The 27,580-nt window shown below is 41.4% G+C and overlaps 1 protein-coding gene across 4 annotated transcripts in view; it reads left to right on the forward strand.

The window, feature by feature from the left end:
* Positions 1 to 27,580, forward strand: part of myo16 (myosin XVI) — a 120,258-nt gene that overhangs the window by 23,406 nt on the left and 69,272 nt on the right. For all 4 annotated transcript variants that reach the window (XM_028990865.1, XM_028990867.1, XM_028990864.1 and 1 more), the window contains exons 2-7: positions 1,144 to 1,419; positions 10,595 to 10,665; positions 10,859 to 11,002; positions 19,389 to 19,497; positions 24,564 to 24,688; positions 25,056 to 25,181. In XM_028990865.1, coding sequence (XP_028846698.1) covers positions 1,182 to 1,419; positions 10,595 to 10,665; positions 10,859 to 11,002; positions 19,389 to 19,497; positions 24,564 to 24,688; positions 25,056 to 25,181 — 813 coding nt within the window. In that variant the 5' untranslated portion in view covers positions 1,144 to 1,181. The remainder of the gene's footprint in view (positions 1 to 1,143; positions 1,420 to 10,594; positions 10,666 to 10,858; positions 11,003 to 19,388; positions 19,498 to 24,563; positions 24,689 to 25,055; positions 25,182 to 27,580) is intronic.

The following is a 27,580-nucleotide window of genomic DNA, read 5'->3' on the forward strand; positions in this document are numbered from 1 at the left end:
CACAGAACATGCAAATGAAACACAACAAATCATAATACACATTTTTGTTAAAAACTGACAGACCTTTTTACAAACTTTCTGTGAAAAAAACATTTTAATGACTTACAGTCATACAGTACACCAAATAAGATATGAGGAGCAAGAGCCAATGATCTTGCCAATAACATTATTCCACATGTGCAAAGTTTTATTTTTAATCTTAGATTTTATAATTTTATCTTCAGCCTATTCTGAGTCAGACAGGGGAAGTGGTGCATTTCTGTACAGGAGACTGTGGTGGGGGGTGGGGTAGCTTTCATCTTACTAGCTTTCTAGCTCTGGAAACATGCTTGCTTTGCTTTTTACTTTGTCTGCTGAGAGAAAGAAAAATGTCTGCACATCAAAAGGAACAGCAGCAGAAGTTGTCAGATGCTGATGGAGGAAAAATTGAGCTAATTTCTAATTTGTCTGCAATGACCGATTCTGTGCCTCAGTGTCAGGAAGAGCTTGTTAGACTTTCCAACAATGTTCTCATTTGTCCCAGTATCTTCACATGTATTCTCTCTTTCTTCCTATATTCCTTGTGGCCACCTTCTCTTAAATGAAGTGTATTAACGTCATAATGAGTGAGGCAGAAGGGTCTCTTGCCCAATTATCATGAGAGTCATTGAAAACAGTTGAGTGGATAATAATCCTTGACTTGAAATGAAGCCATCCAGACTCTTTTATTTCATATTCTTAATAATTCATGGCAGTAAATCAAGACCATCCTAAAAAAAACAACACAACTCAATGATCATTAAAAAAATCTGAAAATGTAAGACAAGACTAGGCCAACAGTGTATTTATGCACTTTGCTAAACTAATAAAATAAAATAAAAAACACTGTTTTAATCATTCTGCTTTTCCTCAGTTGCCCCATCTGGATGATGCTGTGATTTAAATAAGACACTGATGAAATATTGGATTGACTGAATGAGTTATAATTTTTTTAAATTTAAGCATTCACTGGCCCTCGTAAATAGATGGAGGAGCAAGGGAGAGGTTTTTGTCAGCTTGCCTCAAGGTTAAACAGTCCGTGATTATCTCAAAGCAGATCTACTCTTGTCACTGAATTACATGGAATATTTCACCTGCTTCCCTCTCTGTCTCTCTCTCTCTCAGGTTGCTTTCAGCTATGTAACGTCTTTCGCTCGCAGAACATGGAGTTAGACCAGGGTCTGCTGGAGTCACTGCCTCTGGGCCAGCGGCACCGGCTTGTGTGGCGCATGCGCTGTGACCAGATCCAGGCATATTATGATCGTGAACATGCATTGCAGAAGCAGTATGGCCATCAGCCAGCTGGCACCAGCAAGCCCCAAGGCCACCACAAGAAGATGGTGCACTTTCCACTGGCCAGTGTCATCCAGGATGCAATTGTGCGTCATGACAATAAAGAAGGTACTGTTCTGTATGGGGGATGGAATGGGATTGTGTAAATACTCATTTCCTTACTTACATTTCCTTGTTTCTAGGGAAAATTTCATAAATTGAGTGATTAAATTTATTATTTTGCAAAGAACAAAATTGAGATTGTCATGAACCATCATGGATTCCATGAAATATGATTCCACAACAAACTATCAGTGAGAACTGTTCAGGTCGAAAAGTAGAGGTGAGATCGGTAACCCTTGTCTCGTGCCTTAGAATAATTTAAAAGGGTGAGAGATCAGGTTAACAATAGAAATCATTGTAGTGGAATCAGCAGTTATTATTTTGATCCATCTACAAAAACTATCTATCACCAAATCCAAACCATTTAATTACCTTAAATAAATATGCCATTCTACTCTGTCAAATGCTTTTTCTGCACCGAGTGACAGCAGTGTCAGGTAGTTTTTCACGGATAGGAACTATGTTATGTACTCTCTTCACATTAAGTAACCCCTGTTGGTTTTGCACAAATCTTATGTATGATGATTGGTAGGACTCTTTCTAGTCTTCTAGCCAAAACCTTAGTTAATATCTTTGCGTCTGAATGAAAGTGATATAGGTCTATATGAAATTTGTTTTGTGGCCTCCCTACCTGGTTTAAGTATAAGTGTGATCAAAGCATTTTGTAATGAAGAAGGGTGGTTACCTGTTTTAATGGATTCCAAGTAAACCTCTAACAATGGGGGTATTAATTTCTCTTTGAAGAATTTGTAAATATCTATCAGAAGCCCATCTGGACCCAATGTTTTACTTCCTTTCATATTCGTTATGTTATTGGAATCATCGTTCAGATCTAGTTCTATCTTAAGTAAATTTTTTTCATCTTCAGGAATGGAGTCAATGATCAATCCATCAAAGAAACTATTTTGGTTTTCTATATCCTGGGAGTTGTTTGAATAATAAAGGAAGTGAAGGTCTTATTAATTTCTGTGGGATCCATAGATAAGTCTCCACATTTATTTCTAGTTGTGTTGATCTGACTGATTCAAGTTCCTTTGAAACTTGTGTCCGCTAATATATGCCTTAAAGGCTTCCCATCTAATGGATGCAGTTGTTTGGTTTGTACAGTCCCTGACAAAAGTCTAGTTGCTTGTGTACAAAGTGCCAAAATATATTTCTAATCAAGATTTTGTTCCAGAAAATAGCTTGTTTTATTCCCAACTGCTTTTGTAATAATGTTTTAGTGCCAAACGAAACTGTCAGAAAATATTCTAATATTCAAAGCTTGGTAAAGCTCATTGAGTTTGTCAAAGCTTGTCATATGAGCTTCACCTGTGACTAATAATGGATCAATTAGGTGTCAAGTGTGTATAAAAAGAACTCCAGTACACTAGACCTTCACATCAACTGCAACTAGACCTCAGCAAACATGCCTAAGATTCACCCTGAGACTAAAGTGTTGATTATCAAGAGGCTGAAGACAAAATCCACTTCTCATGTGGCAGACACCTTAAAGGTGTCTCAGCATCAAGTACAGAGGATGAAAAAAAGATTTGAAGAGACTGGAGACATTTTTAAGAAGCCCAGGTTAGTCAGACCCAGCAAGACAACTGTTCGAGAGAACCGTTTGTTGGATTCTGTCTCAAAATAGCCTCCATGGTCGAATCTGTGCTCAGAAGCCAGCACTAAACAAAAGACAATTGAAAAATTGAGAAAAGGCCCACAGCCTGGTAAAAAGGATGGATCCTGGAAAAGTGGCACAAGGTGGATTTTTCAGATGAATCTTCTGTTGAATTACACCACAGTCACCACAAATATTGCAGGAGACCTACTGGAGCATATCATGGTCTGGGGTTCCATCCAGTATGAGGGTGTAATATTAGCTACCTTTTATATTCCCAACCAAAAAAGTTGCCAAATTCTGCAGTAGGATGGTTCTCCATCACATTCTTCCATCTTCACATCAAAGTTCCTCAAAGTGAAGAAGATCAATATGCTCCAGGATTGGCTAGCCCAGTCACCAGACATGAACATCATTGAGCATGTGTGGGGTAGGATGAAAGAGGAAGCACAGAGGATGAAACCAAAGAATATTGATGAACTCTGGGAGGCATGCAAGTCTGCTTTCTTTGCTATTCCTGATGACTTCATCAATAAATTGCATGAATCCTTGCCAAACCGCATGGATGCAGTCCTTCAAGCTCATGGAATTCATACAAGATATTAAATTTGATCTCACAGAGATCACTACTTAATTTGCTGACATATTTTGTATTTGCAGTAAATTTGTTCAATTTCTGTATATGCGACAAAACTTTTGTCTTCACAAAATTTGACCTTTCTGTCTTGATTAAATAATAAATCTTTTTTCAGTGAAACTAATTAATTTCAATGCATTAAACATCATTTGGTACGGTTTTAGCTTTTCATATGACCTATTTCTAACTCCACTTGATTAATTAAAAGTCAGGTTAATAGCAGGTTTTTCTACAAAATAGATAAGCGACAAGACTTTTGTCAGGGACTGTATTTGTTGAAAAATAGAGACCAATTTGTTCTCCTATAAATTTAGTAAAATTTAGGGTGTAGGCGCCAGTTAGGAGATTGTTTATTTAATTGAACCATATTATAAGATATTGAAGCTGGTCTGACAAAACAATACTATCATATAAACAGTTAGTGACACTAGACAACAAAGATGAGGAGATTAATAATTAATCTATTCAAGAGTGGGTTTTAAATGATGATGAATGTTCCTTTTTGTTTGGATTTTGTGCTCTCCATGGGTCCTTTATATATTGATATATAATATATCTTTCTAGACTGTAAATGAGAGATATCTTTCCCTGAGGAGCGATTCATTTTAGGGTCTAGGTTATATTTTATATCACCAGTCCATATTATTCTACAATTGAGATTGGCCAAGAGCAAAAACAAATTATGTATTGTCATCATTGGGACCATACACACTAACCAAATTTATATTTTCCCTTAAAAATGTACCCTAAACCATCAAAAATCTACCTGTTTGTCATAAATAGAATTATTAACCTGTAAAGGTACTGATTTATGAATTAACACCATAACCCCTCTACAGTGGGAGAGGAAACAGGATGCCAACACTTCGCCTCTCCTTTGCACTTTCACAATGTCAGCTCTAAATAGGTGAGTTTCCTAGATGAACACTATTCATGGCTTAAGGTGTTTAAGCATGGTAAAAACCTGCTTTAATTTTGACAATTTTTACATTCCAAGATGTAAGTATAAATTCCGCATCGGGGGTCATCTGATCATCCTAATATATTTTCTATGCATATTTTCTTGGGGGTGCAGTAATTCAATACAATATGTATAAAAAAAACAACAAAAACACAAATAAAAAGTACTGCCATAAACAGATACCCAGAGCTGTCTCCATAAATAAGACAGCCCTATCACCCTCCCATTGATTTTGAAGTGGAATTACTCGCACACACCAATCCAATGTAAACAACGGAGCGGTTAAATCAAACGGAGTGGTCCTAACCAAACAAAACTAGCAAATTACCGGTGTTTCCCAGTGAAAGTAATTGTCTTCCCAAATATATAATCATTGAAATGTCACCTCTTCTGTTCTGCCCTCGAGTTCTGCCCTAATGGGTGTTTATTTTAGGTTTTATGTTTGCTGTGGTTTGAACATAGATGTTTGAGAAATGTTTTAGGGGATTTAAGGGAGTTAGGGGAGAAGAGTACCTGTATACAGCAAAGAGATTGTGGACCTTTTTTTTTTTGACTCATCCCATAATGGTCCTAGGTTCTGACAGGCTGTTTTTTTATGTTTCTCCTGGGTATTTCACATTTTTCTCATCAATGTCTGATTTTCTGAAATCAATGTCTTTTTACTTGCTTTTTCACTGGTCACTGTACAAAGGTGAGAAATAAAGGAGCAAGACGCTCCCATTCCTGGCTTGTGAGAAACAAGTTTGGCTTGCTGTTGTATCCATTTTAACATGCTAGTCGCCTCACACATGCATCGAGCAGTACTGTACATCGGGTGGATAATATGAAAGCACTGGAAAAGCAGCATGGACGCGGAAGGCGACACATGAAATGTGCTCCTCGCGACCAACGTCTCAGGCAAAGTCTCAAGCTAGTTCAAAATGAACATCATCTACATCCAGATCATTTGTAATGATCTGGATGTAGGCTCTGGCTCTTGAGGCAAGAGCCAGAGCCTCGGCTGAAGCAGCATTCGCCAAGGTAACGTATGCTAAGAGACAATTAGAAATGAAAAAAGAAAAAGCCCATTTAGATTTACAGAAGGCTGCGTTAGAAGCAGAATTGGAAGCATTATCACATTAAAGAGAAGCAGAGGCTGCACGGGTTGAGGCTGAAGTTCTTGAAGCAGCTGCAGCTAAAGTAAATGGAGACAAGCGAAGTTTAAGAAGCTTCGTTCCGACATGTGATTCAAAAGCGCACAGAGGAATATGTGCAATACAGCCTTCTACTTTGTCACCTCATAATAAAACCTTCAGTGCAGTTAACAGCAGCGTGCACCTGGAGTTGTAGAGGAATAGCCTTCTCTTAATCCCACACATGTGGCAGACCAAACACTCTCAAAACCATCTCAAAACCACAGGATGACCCACAAGGACATCCACCTCTTCAATCCGACTCGCCATCTATAGACTTTGCCAAGTTCCTAGCGCACAGAGAATTGGTGACCTCTTGTCTCACAAAGATTGATGATACACCAGAGAGCTTCAGAGTGTGGCAGTTGTCATTCCACAGGGCTTGGGGCTGACCTACAGTCAAGAGCTGGATCTTCTTGAAAAGTGGCTGGGTAAAGAGTTATCCGAGTACGTGAAAAGGATTTGCGCTGTGCATGTTGCTAACCCCAGAGCTGCTCTCTTTCTCTCCTGGGAAATACCTCAGGAATGCTACTACACGCTAGAGGTCATGGAAGACGCTTTATTTAGAAAATTAGATAATTTCTCACGTCTGTCAGCTAGAGACAATGTTAAACTGAGGGAGCTCAGGGATCTTCTCATGGAGCTGCTGTCAGCTAAGGACGACGGATACCATCCTGGCCTATCTCGACACCCCTTGTGGGATAAAGCCCATAGTAGAGAATCTGCCTCCAGGTTTGCAAGAAAATATGGCTCGTCACTGGTTCACGCTTCAAACAGCAGCACGGAATACCCTTTCCTCCCTTCTCATTCTTGCCTGCCATGTCTGTACACAAGACAAATGTGTCTGCATCTATCGACACAGGTACAAGGAACCTCAGAGACACTGACCCAGCTTGGTACCGCCTCATGCACAGAAAAACACATCCATTGGAAGATTATTCAGGGCAAAAACGGTGTTGGAACGAAATAACATTCTACAAGAACAAAAATGGTGCTTTAGATGCTGCTCCCCAAATCACCTTGCCAAGGATTGCCAGACAATGCTGGAATGCAGCCAATGTCATAGTGAAGGACACTGCTATGCAATTCATCCAAACCCCCCTCAGCCAATACCTCCATCATCTGCTCAGATGAAAGCTGAAGCACCAGCAGCAAGTTGCATCATGGAGGTGAGCTCCATGATGCACAGAGGTCTGCAGTCTCACACGATCCTGTTCTAAGGTGTCATGGCGTCATGCTGGATGACCAAAATAACTGCTTCTTGGCACGCTCTAAACTCTTCCAGTTGTTTGGGGTTGAGAGCAGCGTGTCACCCTACCTCATGAGAACATGTGCAGGGACCACGGAGATGGCATAAGGCAGTAGGCTTTAAAAAATCAAAGTTGTGAATAGAGGTGTGTGCCTAGATCTCTCACCCCTCATTGAGTGTAATGAGATATGTCAGAAATTCCAACCCCAAAGGTTGTTCTCATACAGGCATTTGCTCATAAAGGAATTTAAGCTTTATTGTCATTTCAGCTACATACATGTTCAACAGTACATATTGAAACAAAACAATGTTTCTCTGGAACCTGGTGTTATTTGTAACATTTAACCAATTAAACAAAGTTACATACTGACATAATGTGCACGTGTGACAGGCAAACTGGGCTACATAAAGTGCAAACACTGGACAGAGGCAGTGCAAGAGTAATATTTGACAAAAACATGTAGACAACAATGAGACAGACAGTGCTAAACAGGTAAAATGAATAATAAATGTACAAAGTAAAATACTGCAAATACTGCTGTGCAAAATGGAACATTGACAGTGCAATAATATATAATATTAGAGATAGATAATGTTACAATATAACAGAGGTTGTGTGTGTGTGTGTGTGTGTGTGTGTGCGTGTGTGTGTGTGTGTCAGTCCAGAGTGGAAAGTTCCTGAGTGTTCAGGTGTCTCATGGCCTGTGGGATGAAGCTGTTACACAGTCTGGCAGTGAGGGCCCGAATCGGGACCTGCATCCGGATGGGATGGTAGGAGGGTGAAGACTGCATATGAGGGGTGTTTAGAGCTTTCCTAATACAGCGTGTGTGAAAAATATCCATTACGGAGGGAACATAGACTCCAACGATCTTCACAGTTTCCTCACTATTCACTGTAGGCTCTTGCGGTCTGATAAAGTGTAGTTCCCAAACCAGACAGTGATGCAGCTGGTCAGAATGCTCTCAATAGTCCCTCTATAAAAGGTGGAGAGAATGGGTGGTGGGAGATGGGCTTTCCAATACCTCCACACTGCTTCCAATACCACACTTCTGTGCTTTCCCAGCTGTTGAACTGGTGTCGAGAGTCAGGGAGAGGTTCTCCTCTAGATAAACTCTGCTGTGCTTTTTATGTTTGCAAATATTGCAAACATAACCAAATATTACACTTTTATGTCTTTAACATAAAATATGTGTAACAGGTGGGGTGAAGGTGTGCAAATGAGTGAAAGACAATGTATAAGATAAATAAAAAAAAGTAAAAAGATCTGAGATTGTGCAAAGAGAAAAATGTGCGAAGATTTTGTGCAAAGAGTCCAGAGTGACTGAAGGGGGCTCGGATATCCTGCAGGAAGAAGCTCCTCCTCATTCTCTCTGTGTTGGACTTCCAGGAGCGAAAGCGCTTCCCTGATCGCAGCAGAGAGAAGAGTCAATTGTTGGGGTGGCTGAGGTCCTCCACTATCTTCCTGGCCCTGGTACAGTACTGTTTGCTGTAGATGGATTGAAGGTCAGGGAGCTTGGTACGGATGATGCGTTCGGCTGATCGAACCACCCTCTGTAGGGCTCGCCTGTCCTGCATGGTGCTGTTCCCGAACCAGGTTGGGAGATGTTTCCCATCAGGATGCTCTCTATGGTGCAGGAGTAGAAGTTCCTGAGCACCTTGAAGGGCAGTCTGAAGTCTCTCATGCGTCTGAGGTGGTAGAGACGCTGCCGGGCCTTTTTCACCACGGTGTTGATGTGACAGGATCATGACAGGTCCTGCGTGATGTAGACACTGAGGTAACGGAAGCTCCCGTTGATGACAGGGGTCTGGTAGCTCCTCTCCTGCTTGGTACTGAATCCACTATTAACTCCTTTGTCTTGCTGACGCTCAGGTAGGCCGTCTTGTCGTTGTCAGACCTTTTTGTGAGCAAACTTGATGAAGGTGGTGGAGTTAGTAGTGGCTGTACAGTCGTATGTGTACAGGGAGTACAGCAGGGGGCTCAAAACACAGCCCTGGGGTGCTCCAGTGCTGAGAATGATGGAGGCTGAGACATGTCCGCCCATCCTTACTGCCTGTGGTCTCCCGGTTAGGAAGTTGGAGATCCACTTACAGAGAGATTACAACTACAGACTAATAGCACTCATTGCAAAGTGTTTTGAGAGAGTGGTGCTGGCCTTCATCCAGAGCAACATCCCAGACACTCTGGATTCCCTGCAGTATGTCTACCGGCCCAACAGGTCCACATCAGATGCCATCATTGCTACCCTTTACCGTTCCCTCTCACACCTGGAAAAGAAAGAAAGTGAAAAGAAAGACTCCCAAAACTGCCTCAAAGACTCCTACATCAGGGTACTCTTTGTTGATTACAGCTCTGCCTTCAAGTAAAAAATACTGACATTACACAGGGTTGCGTCCTCTACATCCTGTTCATCCACGACTGTGTCGCCTCCAACAAAGACAACACCATACTATCACTGGAGGGGAACAAGTAGCTTACAGAAGACAGGTGGCTGGCTTGTGTCATGGTGTGAGGACAGCAACCTCAACCTCAACACTGATAAGACAAAGGACACAAGGATGAGAAACAGTATCAACTGAAAATAAAGAAAACACATTGAATGAGAAGGTGTGTCCAAACTTTTGGCCTGTACTGTATATGTGTGTAAATATTTTTCTAAAAGGTGGAATCAAATATATTTCAAATATTAAGTATTATTAATGTAGCAATGTAGCAGCAAAACAGCCTCAGACAATCACACTACAAAAGGGTGTTTTTGTGTTTTTTGTAGAACTCGTATGCAAGTGGCCTGCAAATCACCAGTGTGAATGGTTGGCCCTGTGCTGTCAAAGACATTAATATCTGTGTGGACTGAAACTGCTCTATTTGGAAACAGGGGGATGAGAGGGTGAGGCGGAAGAGGGGCATGAAGTATTATTGTGTTTCTGCCTGTTAGTCAATTTACATGTCAGAGAGGGTAATACGTTTATGTAAGGTGGTTTAGGTGAGTGTCTACATGTCATTATTTCTGGAAGTTCTGCTTAGCCACAGCTGCATCTATGAGGACATTTTGCAGGTCTCCACTATGTCCATTTTTAAAAAAGATGAATAAATTAAAAAAATTAGCTACATTTAGGGGTAAGATATCAGCATCAGGTACAATATTTGTCAGAAACATTTTGTATTTTATTTTTGTGATCAAATACTAAAACATGTTTAGCTCCACATTTGAAAAATGATGACATTTTATCCATTTTGCAATTTTGAAGGTTTTGCTTCACACCAGCATGTGGTGTGCTTCCTTGGATGAAAAAACACCTCTGAAAATGCATCAAAAATGTTAATGTTCAAGCTCATCAGAAAACCTCCCACCACCAAATGCACATGTCCAACATGTGCACACAGAGTGCACACAGATAAACAGTTCTACTGGAACATACACAAAAGGATTTGTTATATTGAAAAGGCAGGTGCATGATAAAAAATTAGCCAAATGCCATCAGAGCATGACATCAGCTATTGCAAAGAAAACTGGAATGTTTGTGTGTTTTTGTTTAACCGACACTGCCCTTTTTTTCTCTTAGTGCTTAGGTTGCTGAAGGAAGGAGTTGATATTAATACACCCATCTCGTCAGGAGGGTCCTTGCTGCATCTTGTGAGGAAATCTCTCTGTCTCTCTTGTGCTTGATCTCTTTTTGATTGTTTTCCTCATAGCTCTATCACTTATTTTAATTTCAATACTGATGGAAAAGCTGTTAGAAAGAAACTACATTCACATTCATAAAAACAATATGAGATCCTTCCCCAGCTCTTTCACACCAACCCTGCACTCTCTCTACCCACCCCAGTGTGCTCGCCATGACAATGTGTTTGCAGCGGAGGTGCTGATCGATCATGGCATAAATGTCAACCTTCAAGATGACGACCTCTGGACTGCCTTCCATATCGCATGCGCCTGTGACCACCCTGATATTGTGCTGCTGCTTCTGCTGGTAATTATCTATCTTTCACACACACAATCGACACATGAGTCATTATAGTTCTAAAATTGATTCTTAAATGCATTTGAAGAAAGTTGTACTCCCAGAATCTGTTCTGATTTTGACCTCCAGGGGAAGTTCATTCCACCACCTAGGGGCCAAGACAGAGAAGAGTCTAGATCAGGATCGGGGAAACTTTTTACCACATTGACCTCATTGACTTGTCAGACAGGCCATATGCATAAATATCAGACATAAACATAAAAAAGTCCATTCATAGTGGGAACTATGTTGCTGATTGGAGAAATCATTGTTATTCTCGCACTGCCTGTGTCCCCCTCAGTGAAAGCTCGCCACATAATTCAAATGAACACATGAACACAGGCACAATCTTTTGCTTTATGTCAAGATGGGTCTTTTATAAATTCTTTTCACATCATATTCAACATTTGTCTACACCCCAGACATTGCTTTTGTTGCGGGTATAACACCACCTCACTGCCGGAGAGTAGAAGTGCCACAATTTGGGAAGATGCTTCTGAATTCTGTATTAGTTGTTGAGGTCAGATGATTACTAGGGCCATGGATGAGTATCTGGGTGGCAAGGGTAGATCCATCTGGTATTTTCTTAAAAACAGTGCATCTCTATAGCAATTCAACAGAGGAGGAGAAAAATGAGAGGATAAAAAAGAAAGAAAATGAAATTTTGGATGCAGTTGAAATCTTGAGGATGAGTATGGGTTGGAGTATGGAAGGTTCTTTCATGCCATATTTTTGATGACTGTCAGGGTATGAATCGTGTGTGTGTGTTTTTTTAAATAGGCCACATTTGCATGGTGGGAAGATGAACAGTGTACTGCTGAGTGCTATCTGCAAGCACTAACACTGTTTGCTTAAATTAGAAGCTGAAGCAGCAGCTCTGTAAAAATAGCTCCTTTGATCTACATCCTTTTTGGGTACAATCCATGGCTCCTTAACAGGTGCTGGTGTTTCCTTGAACGTGACCTACAGGGCTAAGTTTGATTGATTTTACCTCAGCTTAGCAGGAAGGTTTGAGCTGATCAAACTCGCAATGCTAATTCATTTCTCTCCAGCGGTGAAAATAGTATTCTGTGAATTTCAAATTATCTTAGGTGCAAAGCTGGTAACTTACTGGAGTAAAATCTCTGTTGCAATAAACGCATGGTCATTCCGACCTGCTTCCTTCTGTGTGGCAAAAAATGGCCCTTTCACTGTTGCTTCTCCTTTTTCCCCATCAGTCCATTCATTCATTCACCCTTCCATCAATTTATCCACTCCCACCACATATTTACCTCTAAGAAATTATGTCTATTTTGAAATGCATTCACATTCCTACCATTGCCCCTCTCTATCTGTGTTGCTGTAATGGTTATGGTGTCTGTGTGTGTGTACATGATCTGATGTTAATGCTCTTATCTCCTCACTGCACCTTCTGTTTAGCAACATAGCGTCCCTCTCCCACCCTTGCAGCATTTCACCTCATTCCTGCTCAGAGAGATTTTTCTTATCCCTTGTGAATAAAAAACTGCCAGTACCTCATATGGCACTTTGATTTTAATAGCATGTTTTTGTTCTAAACACCTTCTGATTCAGTCTGAAGTGTCAGTTTTTTTTTTTTTTTTAATAAAGATGCTCTTGAGTTCCTGGGCCTTTTGGACTTTTAGAATTGTTTCTTAGTCAGTGAGACTAACTGAATATTATTTTTACATCCATAAAAATGACTATTTGTTGTTCAATTGTATATTTACATTTATACATTTAATGAATTTATCCGATTTTCTTATCCAGAGGTCCTTACAACCAGTATTTACAGTGACAATTCCCCTGTAGACATTCAGGGTTAAGTGTCATACTTAGGGACACAATGGTAGTAAGTGGGGCTTGAACCTGTGATTCTGTGGTTTTCTGGTTCAAAGTTGAGTGCATTACCTACTAGGCTACTACCACCCTATTGGGTTTATATGTGAACCAGAGCTGATGAGGAATGATTAATTCTGTTTAATATGGGTTACCTAGATACGGTCTCTTGCCACCATAGCTTTTCTTAGGGGAATGACGTTGGATGAACCGTTTATTGGAAAATAGGAGATTTTGTTTATTGGGAATTATGTGATGTAGTCCATATCTTTATGAATAGGCCATGTCTCCAAGTAAGGTATTAGTCAAGTGATGAAAGTGACTGTGGCGAAAACCTTTATGACAGACATCATGACGGGCATTGACAGATTGCCATGTGTCTGTATGTTATAATGGGATTGGTAGTGTGGAGAGAGCGATCTAGGTGAAAGGGGCTAGCTTGTTAAACCACTTTCTTCGCTGACGTTTATGAGGGTACACCAAGCCAGTATTTATTAGTGTCAGTGTCAGTGTTTATTACCTGCTGCCAAACAGATGATTCACTCACACTGATCACAGGAAGTGATTTATTTCCAAAGTGTCATGAGCACATGTGCACATCACTTCTAGAAAATTTAGATGTCTAATATCACTGTCGGTTTTTTTTTAGTTTTGCTTTTTCTTTTGTGTAGTTTCAACTCTTATTGTAAAGTATATTAAATACATTTGGACTATTAAATACAATTATTTGAAATCTATAAATAGAATTTAAAATGTGCAGTGTAAAATGCGGGAGGCAGAGTAAAATCTAAATTAAATAACATAGAAAACATAAATGTTGAAACTGAAAGTTGGAGGAACATTGTAGGTTAATTGAAAACAAAACTGGCTATGAAAAGAACTGGTCAAGTAAAGAAAGGTTGACCAATGTGCAGAAGACATGCATTTAAGAATAATGTTCCTCATCCTCAGCAAGAAACCATGGTGTCCTCCCAACTAAACTTTTTATTGATGATAAAATATCCTCAATTGGTGCTCTCCTTCTTCCTCTCTCCCTCTCCATGTAGACTTTGCAAATCTTGCTGCAGGATTTGTTTGCTGGAGTCCAGCATCAATAAATATTCTATTTACTGCCCTCTGTTGTTATTTTTGCCATTGCTGCACTAGCTGCTGGTCCTTAAACCATAACTGGGGCTTGATGGGTTAAGGCCAGCCATGGTAAAAGCTGTCACAAAACTAGTGTTGTTTTTATCAACGAAAGTTATGACTAAATATCTTTGTCAACTAACTTTTTTGATGTGATGAAGACAATTGGAGACATAAATGCTGGTCATGTGAAAACACACAATGTGCATTGCTTTTAGGACCATGTGTTAAAATTGATTATTACAATAACATTAACAAATCAATTTATTTCTTATTAAGCTCATAATCACATACAGTATGTCTCAATGGACTTTGACAGGCCCTACAGTTGAACCATCTGCACACAAGGCAAAACTCCACACACAAAAAAAAAAAACACTCTAGGAGAGAGAAAAAAACTAAAGGAAGAAACTTTGGGAAGAAGTGATACAGAGAGAGACCCCCAAGGTAGAGTGGGCCTGCAATTGGTGTCAGTGCAGGGTTGGTGATGATTTGTCCAAGAAAACAAAAAAGTCCAACAGGTGTAATGGTGGAAAGTACAAAGTACAGAGCATCGGTCCATGTTTGGAGGTACTGGACAGTGCAGAATAGGTTTTAGTCCAGTGTCATGGTGTACATTATGTGTCCATATAATGTTACTGGTCCATTGGAAGATCCCTGATGCTTTACGGTGGTGGTGACTGTGATGACCCTCTGGTTCGTTTCATGTTAAGTCGTCTCGTTAGCAGTTGCCAGGAACCAGGATTTATCTGGTGGTCTCTTCACTGGAGTCTGCAGGTGGTCTGGGGGCTTGATTCAGTGCCTCAGAGAAATCAAACGGCAGTGGCAGACGGTGGCATTGTACGACTGGTACAGAAATATGTGATTATAGTGGTATATTTGTGCAACAGTGGCCCAGTACCCTAACTAGGACAGTCTAACTAAGGTGAATTTAACACTATCTGCATTTGACTAGGTGACTGTGTAATTAAGTGGACTTAGTAATTGACACTGTGTCTGGGATTTTAACTGAGACTGTGTCTGAGTCCCGAACACTGACCGGCAAGCCGTTCCACAGCTGCGCAGCTCTATAAGAAAAGGATCTGCTCACAACTGTGACCTTCTGTACTTTGGATACCAGCAGTGACCCTGCGCCCTTCGATCGCTAGAGGCATGGCGGGTTGTAAATAACTTAGATTTTACAACAACAACAACATTTATTTCTTATATAGCCCAAAATCACATACAGTATGTCTCAATGGGCTTTGACAGGCCCTACAGTTGACACCCCCCACACTTGACCCTTCTGCACACAAGGAAAAACTCCACACAACAAAAAAAAAAACTCTAGGAGAGAGAAAAAAAAGAAAGGAAGAAACGTTGGGAAGGAGTGATAAAGAGAGGGACCCCCTTCCTGGGTAGAATGAGCCTGCAAATGGTGTCAGTGCAGGGTTGGGGATGATATAATAATAAGTCCTACAGTTGTAGGGTTGGAGAAGTCCAGAATGTAGTCCAGTGTCATGGTCTAGATTACGTGTCCATAATGATGTTACTGGTCCACTTGATGATCCCTGAAGCTGTAGTTGTAACGGTGGTGGTGGCTGTGGTGACCCTCTGGTTTGTTTCATGGTAGTTTACTCAGGTACTGCAGAGCGAGAACATTTAGAGCTTTATAGGTCAAAAGTAGAATTTTGTAGTCAATCCTAAATTTGATGGGTAGCCAGTGCAGTGATTGTAAGACCGGGGTGATCAACCGGGGTCAAATTTTAGAACTCTGGCTGAAGCATTCTAAACTAGCTGAAGTTTACTCAGGCACCTACTAGAGCATCCAGACCGAGATCATGTTTCTTATCTTTGCAATATTTCTAAGGTGAAAGAATGATATTGATATTATCTACATGCAAATCGAATGAGAGACCTGCGTCAATGAGGACACCTAGATCCTTTACTTCTGTACTTGGTGAGATAGAATGGCTATCCAGAGTTATGACATAATCAGACAGCTTACGTCTGGCTGCTTGAGGCCTAAGTACAAGAGCTTCTGTCTTATCAGGGTTTATAAATAGAAAGTTGGTGAGCATTCACTGTCTAATGTCCTTCAGACAATTCTCTAATCTGTTCTGCTGCTGCCTCTCATCTGGCATTTCTGATAAATACAGCTACAGCTAATACCATGTTTGCAAACGACGTGACCTAAAGGTAACATGTATAAGGTAAATAGCAACGGACCTAGGACAGAACCTTGTGGAACACCAAACTCTACTATGGAAACAAACTCTTTACTATGTGAAGACGAATCACCACTGATGTCCACAAACTGACACCGGTCGTCAGATATGATCTGAACCATACAAGGACTATTCCCAACAACATTCTCTAACCTGTCAAGGAGTATAGAATGATCAATTATTTCAAACGCTGCACTCATGTCAAGCAAGACAAGAAGTAAAATGCGTGCTTGGTCAGAGGCCCGCATTGTCATTGTGATACACAGCACAGCACATGGTGCACACAATGAAATGTGTCATCTGCTTTTAACACATCACCCTTGAGCAGTGGGCAGCCATGATAGGCGCCCAGGAAGCAGTGTGTGAGGACGGTGCTTTGCTGAGTGCTTTGGTGGATCGGGATTTGGCAACCTTCAGGGATTTTTAATTGGACCAGTAGCATCAAATGGACACATAATGTACACAATGACACTGGACTACCATGAACTTTAGGACTTTTTCTCTTATTGGACAAATCATCACCAGCCCGGCACTGACACCATTTGCAGGCACACTCTACCCTGGAAGGGTGTCTCTCTCTGTTTCACTTCTTCCCAAGGTTTCTTCCTTTCTTCTTTTTCTTCCTTTCTTCCTGTTTCTTCCTTTCTTCTCTCTCCTAGAGTTTTTTATTTTGTGTGAAGTTTTTTCTTCAGTGCAGAAGAGTCAAGTATGGTGGATATCTATTGTAGGGTCTGCCAAAGCCCATTTAGACATACTGTATGTGATTTTGGGTTACATAAGAAATAAATGTTGATGTTGTTGGTTGGGACCATGTGATATTTGAGTGTTTCTTTGTCAATAAATCTGCAACAATTCTGCGTTTTCTGTCAGTATTGGGTGAACGTTATGGTGTGAACATTAATGAGGAAAAAAATGTACTTAAATAATTTTAGCAAATGGCTGCAATATAACAAAGAGTGAAAAATTTAAGGGTGTGTGAATACTACTATCATGGCCCTGGGCACACCTCCTCGCCAAGTAATGTTGTGCAGACGGGATTTTGCAATCTTGAAAACTTTTCTGCTCATCAGTTTCCAAACCTCCAAACGCCTCTGGATTGCTTTTGGATTGCCCCTTTGGTAACTCTACTGACCTTCCTCTTTTGTCCAATTAAAGATGAAGAGCTTTATTGTCATTCCGGCTACTTACATGCTAAACAGTACATAGTGAAATTAAACAACGTTTCTCTGAAACAAGGTGATACATGTAACATTTTGAACTATTAATCAAAGTTTCATACTGACATGAAGTGCATGTGTGCAACATCCACAAACCAGGCTACATAAAGTGCAAACGGGGCACAGGCAGTGCAAGAGTAACATCTAACTAAAGCATGTAGACAACAGTGAGACAGACAGCACTAAGCTAGTGAAATAAATAATAAATGTGCCAAGTTAAATAGTGCAAGTACTGATGTGCAAAATGTAACATTGCATTTATAGATAATATTACTAACAGAGGTAATAAAGTAATAAAGTGAAGTGATTGTCACATGTGATACACAGCAGCACAGCACACAGTCTGAGTGGACTGAGTGTTCAGGTTTCTAATGGCCTATAGGATTAAAGCTGTTGTATAGTCTGGCAGTAATGCTTTGGTACCTTTTTCCAAATGGCAGGATGGTGCATGGTGAGAAGTGTGTAGAGTCCTTTACAATGCTGGTGGCTTTCTGGATGCAGCGTGTGTTCTAAATGTCCATAATGCAGCGAAGAGAGACTCCGATGATCTTCTCAGCTGTCCTCACTATCCGCTGTAGGGTCTTTTGGTCCGATATGGTACAGTTGGTCAGAATGTCTTAAATAGTCCCTTTATAGAAGGTGGGGGGGTGGAGAGTGGTCCCTCTGTTCTCATCTCTTTTGTTTTGTCCACTTTCAGAAATAGATTGTTCACCATACACCAGTCCATCAGTCGTTCTTGCTGATGAGACCCACCACAGTCATGTCATCAGTGAACTTGATAATGTGGTTGGAGCAGTGCAGGGTGAACAGCATTGGACTGAAAACACAGCCCTGAGTATCTCCAGTGCTCACTGTGGTGGTGTTGTAGATCCAGTTGCAGAGAGAGGTGTTCAGGCCCAGCAGCCTTTTGTGAGTTAGATCTGCAAAGATATTTCCTTATGTCTGCCATGGTTACACACAGCACATGACCACTGGAAGAAGGCCGGAGGGTAGTAGCCTAGTGGGTAACACACTCACCTGTGAAGAAGAAGACCCAGGTTCGAATCCCGCTGACTACCATTGTGTCCCTGAGCAAGACACTTAACCCTAATTTGCTCCAGGGGAACTGTCCTCTGTAAATACTGATTGTAAGTCGCTCTGGATAAGGGCGTCTGATAAATGCTGTAAATGTAAATATAAGGCTTCGATTTCCTTGCAGTGAGGAAAATCCACAAGCGGCTGTGGATTTTCTGCCCGTGCGCATTCTTTGCTGCTCTAATGGCTCGAGACGGTTCTTAGAACCACGTTGAACTGTGATGAACAGTAGCTAGAAGCTAGCACAGAGTTCTTATACCATTCTGTTTTGATGTAGATGCATAGCATTGTATTCCTGTCTGCACGAAAGGCAGTAAGCCCGTCCAGCTGAATGGTGGCGTATGTAATTCTGTCGCTGAAACGCTGCAGTCTCTATTCAGGTAGTCTGCTGAGATTTGATGTGGTATAGTTTATTGTACAGGGAACAGAGGTCAGATAATAGGACATTAGCCCTTAGCTAGAATTAGCCCTTAGCCTAGCACGGACCCCTGCCCATCTTTCCATGCTTCTGTTTATTTCCCGGCATTTCCCTCAGGCATCGGCATCAGGCAACAACAGGGCATGATCATTTTGTCCATGGGTCTTTTCCGTGTGAGGAAAATCAGCATAAGTTTAGCATAAATCAGCAAACAAGATTTTAATTGGCATAGGTTAACATAGCAATTACGGTGTACTGTAGATCCTCCACAAAACAAACACTAATTTAATTTGCATTCACCCTCCTCAAAACCCTTGTGCCCCTCTCCAGGCCCCCTTTATAAGACTGCTATTTTAGTATTGTTTATTAATGCAGCTGTTCTTCCCCCTCTTCTGTCTAGCTGCTTTTGTTTATCATCGACTGGTCAATGATCAAGCAACTCCATTTGCTTCTCTCCCTCTCTTTCTCTGTTACACAAGGTGGGCATCAACGTGCAGCTGCAGGACGTGAACAGAAACTTTCCACTGGACTACACTATAGAGGGGACAGAGACCAGTTATATTCTTCGCAAACACCTGGAAGAAAATGGTTTGTTCCATATTTCACTTAATTTTACAATGCATACACCTATATTCTAAACAACATACAATGCATAGGTGTGTGACAATGTTGGATGAAATAAATTATCTAAAATAGTTTGGTAGTTCATGAGCAATTGCCAGGGAATAAAATGAGCCAGGTTTTGATATGATTATGATAAGATATTATTATTTGCTTTTGTCTATATGGGTAAGTGCATGTTTGAGATGATCAGCAAATGCAAAAGAGAATAAATGATGAATCACAAATGAAAATATACAAATAAATCAATTTAATGAACAAGAAGAGTGTCATAAACATTTCCTTACAGCACATTCTGTGTTGTGCAAACTCTTCATGAAATCACTCTTATTTATTCGGAACACTGAATGCTGATCTCCCGCATTTAACAGTTTGTTCTGAATATGTATGGATGTGTTCAGTATCCTTTAGGTGAATATATGTATTTATTGTTGTGTGTCAAGGGGATAGAACCATCCAGGAAAAGGTGATACTCTCTGAGGAGCGTTTTATCTACTGAAGTGGGCCGACCACGTTACCGCCACTCAATACTCATCAAACCTAACCCACTATCACAAACAATACTTTTCAAGTCTCCATTTTGCTTGTGTCTACCATCTGTGTGTGTGTGTTTCCGTGCACACATATGTAAGGTGTCCCTCAAGTAGACTGCAGAACACAACTTTAATTAATAGAAAGATAGAAAAATAGAAAATAGAAAGATCTCATCTGTAACATCCCAAGTCCATGGGGCCATCACAGCAGGACGCAAGACACCTTATTGGGGAGCCCTGACTGATCACAGCTGAGCATCATCCGGCTTGATCAATTAGGGCTCCATTAAAAGAGAAGAGATGCCGCTGGAGGATTCGGTTACATTGATGTGAACCTTGAACCAGGGGTTGGACCTTGAACCTTACCATATGTGTTAGTTTTCAGCTATTGGCAATTGCCACACGCCTGCAAGGTTTGTTTTTGTTCTTCTTTTGTTTGCCCTGTTTTGACTCTCATGCCATTTTGTATTTAAATAAATTCCTTTTTGTATCAAAATGTCGTTCGCCTGCGCTTCCTTCCTCCCTCAGCCAGTGGACATGACAGAATGTACACACCCTCAAATGCATAGATGAAAAAGGCGTAGGCAGAGGAGAACCCCACCAAGGAGACTTTCCTCCAGTGGGGAACCGGGCAGGATCCAGCCGGAATGGCCAGAGTACTGCCAATGGGAGCTCATCATGCCCTGGCTTGGAGACATCATCAGGGTGGATGATACAGAAGCTCCCGATGAGCTTTTACGATACCCGGAATTGACACGATCTGCAGGTGAGACATTGGATGCGGCATAGACATTGGATGCGGTGAATGCACCCCCCAACGCAATGCCAGACAAGGACCTTTGTGAGCTGCTGCGAAACCTCCCTGTCATGCCAGAGGACACAGATGACAATGAATGTGATCATGAGTCAAACTGGTGGGCGGACGATGCGGGGTCTGCACTTTCCACAGTGCCCTTCCTGGATTGTGCGGTGTGGACCCACGTAATTTCCTGGTGCGCAAGGATGATGAGAGCGTGGAAGTTTTGTGGTGTGGTAGAGTGCTGGATGAAGAGCCAGATCCTGCACTGGCGAGGCTACTCGAGGTAACCCCACCTCTCCTGCATGAAGTATAAACTCATTCTCCCTCATCACTGACTTCAGCCCACAGCAGAGAACATCGCCCCCTCCTGGCAACCACCTGTACCTGCTCCCTACTCACCTACCATCACCTGACACACCAGAAGAGTCCACAGGGGTTGCCTATTACCATCACCACATACCCACCACACACTTCCTGCCCTCTGCTGGTCTCTGCGGTTGTGCCATGCCATCTGCAGCCTCCCCGCACTTCAACCACTCTAAGAGGGCCAGTAGAGCGATTTTCAGATTTCCACCACACTTATGTCCCCAGCACAGCCTGCAGCGATGGAGCAACCAGTCTCCTGCCGGAGGGAAAAGACAGACAGTACAGACATCTGCCACCAGTTCCAGATGCCAGGGCGGGGCGTGGTGGCATGGCCACAAGAGGCCCCTGAGTTTAGCCAGGGGGGGCACTCCTCAGGAAAGCAACGGGTTTGCAACCTCAGGAAGAAAGTGAGGAGGGCAGGCCAGGTGCAGGCCTTGGTTCCCCTTAACAAAGAGTTACAACAAAGAGTTTACATTTACATTTACATTTACAGTATTTATCAGACGCCCTTATCCAGAGCGACTTACAATCAGTATTTACAGGGACAGTCCCCCCCCGGAGCAATTTAGGGTTAAGTGTCTTGCTCAGGGACACAATGGTAGTAAGTGGGGTTTGAACCTGAGTCTTCTGGTTCATAGGCGAGTGTGTTACCCACTAGGCTACTACCACCCTGCCAGGTAGGCAAGAGTTTTCAGCTGGGATGATCAGAAAGAGGGGCTGAGCTGGGAGGGGTCCGGCGATGCCTCCCTGCCGACAACAAGGGCATGCATTGCCAGGGGCTGCACGTTGCCTGACTGCACAGCCCTGCAGGTGGATTACATTTACATTTACATTTAAGGCCTTTGGCAGATACCCTTATCCAGAGAGACTTACATGCTTTCATGTTACCATTGATGAAGTGATTGATTCTGGTTCACTAGGACCCCCAACTATGAATACAATCTTTTTATTTGCTCTGTTGTAGTTTCTATACATAAGTCAGACAATAAGAAGGTTTCAAGTTAATCTAAATATTCTCTAAAGAGGAAGGTCTTGAGCTGCTGTTTGAAAATACTGTTCTGACCTCAAAGGGAAATGAATTCCAACACAGAGCAGCCAAGACAGAGAAGAGTCTAGATGAGCATCTTCCTTTTACCTCCAGAGATGGAGGGACCAGGCAAGCAATACTGGAGGCTCGGAGAATACGAGGTGCAGTGCAAGGTATAATAAGGGCTGTGAGGTAGAATGGTGCTACTCCATGTTTGGCTGGAGGGAACATAGAAGTGGTGTGGTGTGGGAGAATTTGGCAAGGTTGAAGATCAGTCATGCGGCTGCATTTTTTTATTAGTTGTAGAGGACGGATGGTACATAGAGGTAGACCAGCCAGAAGGGAGTTATAGTAATCCAGTCATGAGACTACTAAGGACTCAACCAGTATCTGGGTGGCCTGTGTTGACAGATAAGGACGGATTCGTCTGATTTTGTAGAGAAGGACTCTACATGAGCGAGAAAGATTGCTGATGTGAGTCGACAAGGAGAGTTGGTGTTCTATTGTTACTCCAAGGTTGCAGGCTGTTGTAGAAGGAGAGAGCTGTGAGTTGTCCAGGTACATAGCAAGATCCTGATGTGGTGAAGAATCTGCTGGAATGAATATTAGTTTTGGTGCGATTGAGTTTGAAATGTCAATCCAAGATGAGATGTTGGTTAGACATGCAGAGGTTTTGGAAGCAGCATGTAGAGCTGAGGGAGGAAAAGAGAACATGAGTTGTGTGTCATTGGCATATCAGTGGTAGGATAACCCATGTGAGGAAATGACCTCACCAAGTGATTTCATGTAGAGGCAGAAAATGAGAGGACTGAGTACTGAGCCTTGAGGAACACCAGTTGAGAGTCTACGTGAGACAGAAGCGGATCCTTTTCAAGTCACTTGGTAAGATCGCTCATCTGCCATGCTGAGCCCCGAATTCCATTACAAAATGAAAGGGATGAGGTTAGGAAAGATGGTTTGGAGCATTGCGGAGAGGATAGAAGGTGGTTGGATACCCTGTAGATATGATTTGAATGATTTCATCTGATGTGAGCTTAGAAATCTGATGTAGAGCAATTGTAGAATCTTCAGCAGGTAGAGAAGGATTTGTGGTGGAGAATGTCTTGCAGATTTGTTCAATCTTCCCTGTGAATAAGTTGGCAAAATCATCAGCAGTTAGGGATAGATGGGGCAGGGGGAGTCGGAGGGTTGAGTAGAGATGAGAATATGTTGTGGAGTTTTTGAGGGTTGTGGGCAGATGCTTCCAGTTTTGCCTTGTAGAAAGCAGTTTTAGCAGCAGTGAGGTTAGTGGAGGATTTGCATAGAAGATTCTGATAATACAGTAGGTCTGAGTCAAGCTGTGAATTCTTGTATTTTCTCTCTGTTGTTCGTAGAACTCTTCGATTGCTGCACAATGTATCGGATAGCCAGGGTTTAGAAGATATAGGACAGATGTGATCCATAGAAAGGTAAAGTGTGGTGAGAAAAGAGTTAGTGGCTGTAGGTTGGGAGATGTGAAAGAGTGTAGAAAGATACAGATGAAGGTGAGACAGTGTGAAGTTGTGTCGAAAGAAGGATGGATGGGGGACAGTTGTGGATCCTGTAGGTAAAGTGAATGTGAAGGTCAGGAAATGGTGAGAAATTTGAAGTGGAACAAAGGTCGGAAGTTGGAGAAGGACGACTGAAGACCAGGTCCAGGACATTCCCACCTATGGGTTTGGGAAAGAAAAAATAGTCAAGGAAAAAGAGTGGAGAAGGGGAAGAATGCATTATCAGTCCCTGGGCAGTCTGGGACCACCAGCGACAGCAGTGCCGGAGCCCTGTGGTTTCCGGTGATGGAGCTGGGTCACCTCGAAGTGACGACCTTGAAGGGGGTACTGTAATGTCCCATGGCTATAGGGCCATCACCGCAGGACGCCAGGCACCTCAGTGGGGAGCCCTGAATGATCACAGCTGAGTATCATCCGACCTGATACGCTAGGGCTCCCTGAAAAAAGAAGCCACTGGAAGACTCAGTTACACTTATGTGGTCCTGGCAATTGCCACAAACCTGTGGGTTTGTTTTTGTTCTTTTTTTGTGCCATTTTGTGTTTAAATAAACCCATTTTTGTATCATGTCCATCACCTGTGCTTCCTTTCTTCCTCAGCCCATGGACGTGACATCATCTCACATCATCTCATATCTCATCACTTACTGCTCAACTCTTTGTAGATATAATTTTTTTTTTAATAAAAATGTTTCAAACACAATATACAAGAATTGTTCATGATTTTTTACTCATCCTGGTGCCCATAATAAAGTGGCTTTATAAGAGCATGTGTTTTATAGGTGTTGATATTGGCTCCCTGCACAACATGAAGAACCAAATGCCGTCCACCATGCTGTCTGATGTCCGTCAGATGATCAGCAGTGGGGAGAGTGTTAATCTGCGCAATACAAGTGGAATTACTCTGGTGAGAGAAAGTTTGTGTGCGTGCTAAGTCTTACGTTTTTGCATGTAACTCTGTGGGCCCTATTTTGACTGTGCAAGTGCAAATACTATATTAATACAGACAAGCTATTAACAATTTCTTTATTACATTATTCCTCTTTTACAGCAGACTAACAGGCCAAAACACCTTGTCATCTGATTTAATTTGTATATGTGTGACATTTGTAACTACAGCTTGAGTACAGAAGTCTTTTACATTAACCTCCCACAAAGAGAAACACATTTTGTATTGTGTCGAGCACCATGGCCAAAATACCTGTATGTGCAGTGTGTGTGTGTGTGTGTGTGTGTTTGTGTGTGTGCATAACCATCTTTCCACATGATTTCAGCTCCACATGGCATGTGCCAGTGGGTATAAGGAGGTGGTGTCACTGCTGCTGGAAGGCGGTGCAGACCCTTGTCTGACAGAAAATAACTACTGGACCCCCCTTCACCTGGCAGCAAAATATGGACAGGTATTTTCAACTTAATTATTCATTTAGGTATTTATTCTGGCCAATCTCTCATTTAGAGCAGATTAGTTCCCTGCATCATGCATCAGATGTGTTGTAGTTTTTCAGCAAAGCCTCACATCTACCACTGTGCTATACACATAATAATTTTCTTTGTATAAAATAACTGTTTTTCACATACAGTAGTTACATGCACAACTTTACCTGCTATACAGTCCAGGATACCTGTTATACAGTCCAAGGGAGGTAGTCCAGTACTGTAATCCACAAAGCCAGGATCTGTATCTAGACAGGTTGACTACTAAATTACTTCTACTCTAAATTTATCAACACTTGAACACAATTAATGTACATCTCCTCTTCTGTACACACAAAAAAAATATTTACACTACATGAAAGCAAAATGCTTAAATTTTTTGATATACAGATGTTTTGTTTCCTACTGTCTGTTCTTCAACTCCCAGCCAAACATGCGGGCAAGACAGAATTCATTAACCTGCTCTAGATTAGATACATAATTGGGTAAAAATGAGAAATGGATTTTTCTTAACATTAAAAGGCAGAGAGGAATCTCACATTTTGATGACATACACAAATGCCTGATTCCGTTTCATCAGTGTTGAACCGCTGACAAAGGAAATTTGTTCTTTTTCTCTTTTTTTGGCCTGGAGGGACCCATTTTGCCTCCAAGTCTACATTTATTTTTCATCCTTCTCCTCTGTCATTTGTTTAATGGCCATTAATGGTCATTTATTTAATTACTGTAGACATTCAAAAGCACACATACACACACACACACACACACACACACACACACACACACACACACACACACACACACACATATATATATATATATATATATGTCATTTATGCCTAAAACTAGCTCATTGTTTTACACATCTGCTGGTGTGTGTGTGTCTGCTGGCATTTATGTGTTTGTGGAATGTGTGTTTTTGCATTCATATACTTTACTATAGCAATTACACCTTTCTTGTGAGGTCTTTTAGAGAAGTGAGGTCCAAAAGGCATGTAATGCCTTTTATGACCATTTATAAACTGTCATGTTACATAGTTTTTGAAGTCCTCATATGCACAATTGTTTTAAAAAACTTGTTCATGCTCTGCCCTCAAATGACACACTTGTGTACGTCAGTGGGCTGACCTAAAAATAGTGGGATTTTTCTGATTGGACTGTGGCCAGCACGCTTTAAACTTCTGTGACTGGCTAATGCTTTTAGAAAGAAAAAAACCTTCTATGAAAGTGGGCTCTGATACAATAACAACAACATCTATATACTGCACAATGCAACTCCAAGTCAATCACATTTACACTGCTAGAGGCCACAAATGTTCATGTGTCTACGGTTAAAAGTCAGACATAATGTCAGAATCAGTAAATGACAACATAGATATGTCTCATTCAGCCTCTCAACATGCGTCAATACTGGCATCATATAGGGGCAGTATTTAGGGGCACTGGTGGCCTGGTGGTTAAGAAAGCGGCCTCATAATCAGAAGGTTGCCGGTTCAAATACTGATCTGTCAAGGTGACACTGAGGTGCCACTGAGCAAAGCACCGTCCCTACACACTGCTTCCCGGGTGCCTGTCATGGCTACCCACTGCTCACTAAGGGTGATGGGTTAAAAGCAGAGGACACATTTCGTTGTGTCACCGTGTATGACAATCACTTGACTTTCATATTTGGACAGGGTTCCACGATTCAATTTCACGATTCTCTGATGGTACGAGCCGGCCTTTTGCACCATGTATGGCTGTAATATTGAGCGAACGAAGAATCAATGCATAACATTTCATAAGTAAAATTATATTTGATCAGCTTGTATGTTACACAAGATTTTGTGTTCGACAAAAAAACGTTACAGACCAGACCATCTGTGTTTTCACCCCCACCTCATAGGAGAGGCACAGCTTCTGTTCTGCTATATATTGCATACACTTCTATATATTGCATAGTTAGTTCATTGTCTATAGTTCTTGACAAATCTTTCTGTAGTTATTTTTTTCCAAACAAACAGGTAAATGGCTGTTCATCTGTCATATTAAATATAAAAAAAGTATTTTCATAGTGACTTGCCTTCGGTTATCTCTTAACGCAGAAAATGTTGCATACGCTTCTTTTTTGTTAATTTGTTTGCATTTTATCATTGTACTCTGCAATTGGCATTTATTTTTGTTAGCCCTTGGGTAAATTTAATATTATTATTTATAATAATTTTTATTTTAGGTTCCATTTTGAACTGAAAGTCTAGTTCACTTGTTGTTTGTTTAAAATAGAATGGCAGAATGTGTTTTACCAAAAATAATTAATAATCGTGATTACAATATTGTTAAAAAAAAATTTGATTATCATTTTGGCCGTAATTATGCAGCCCTATTG

The sequence above is a fragment of the Denticeps clupeoides genome, chromosome 9, assembly GCF_900700375.1.
Source record: "Denticeps clupeoides chromosome 9, fDenClu1.1, whole genome shotgun sequence".
Taxonomy (NCBI): domain Eukaryota; kingdom Metazoa; phylum Chordata; class Actinopteri; order Clupeiformes; family Denticipitidae; genus Denticeps; species Denticeps clupeoides.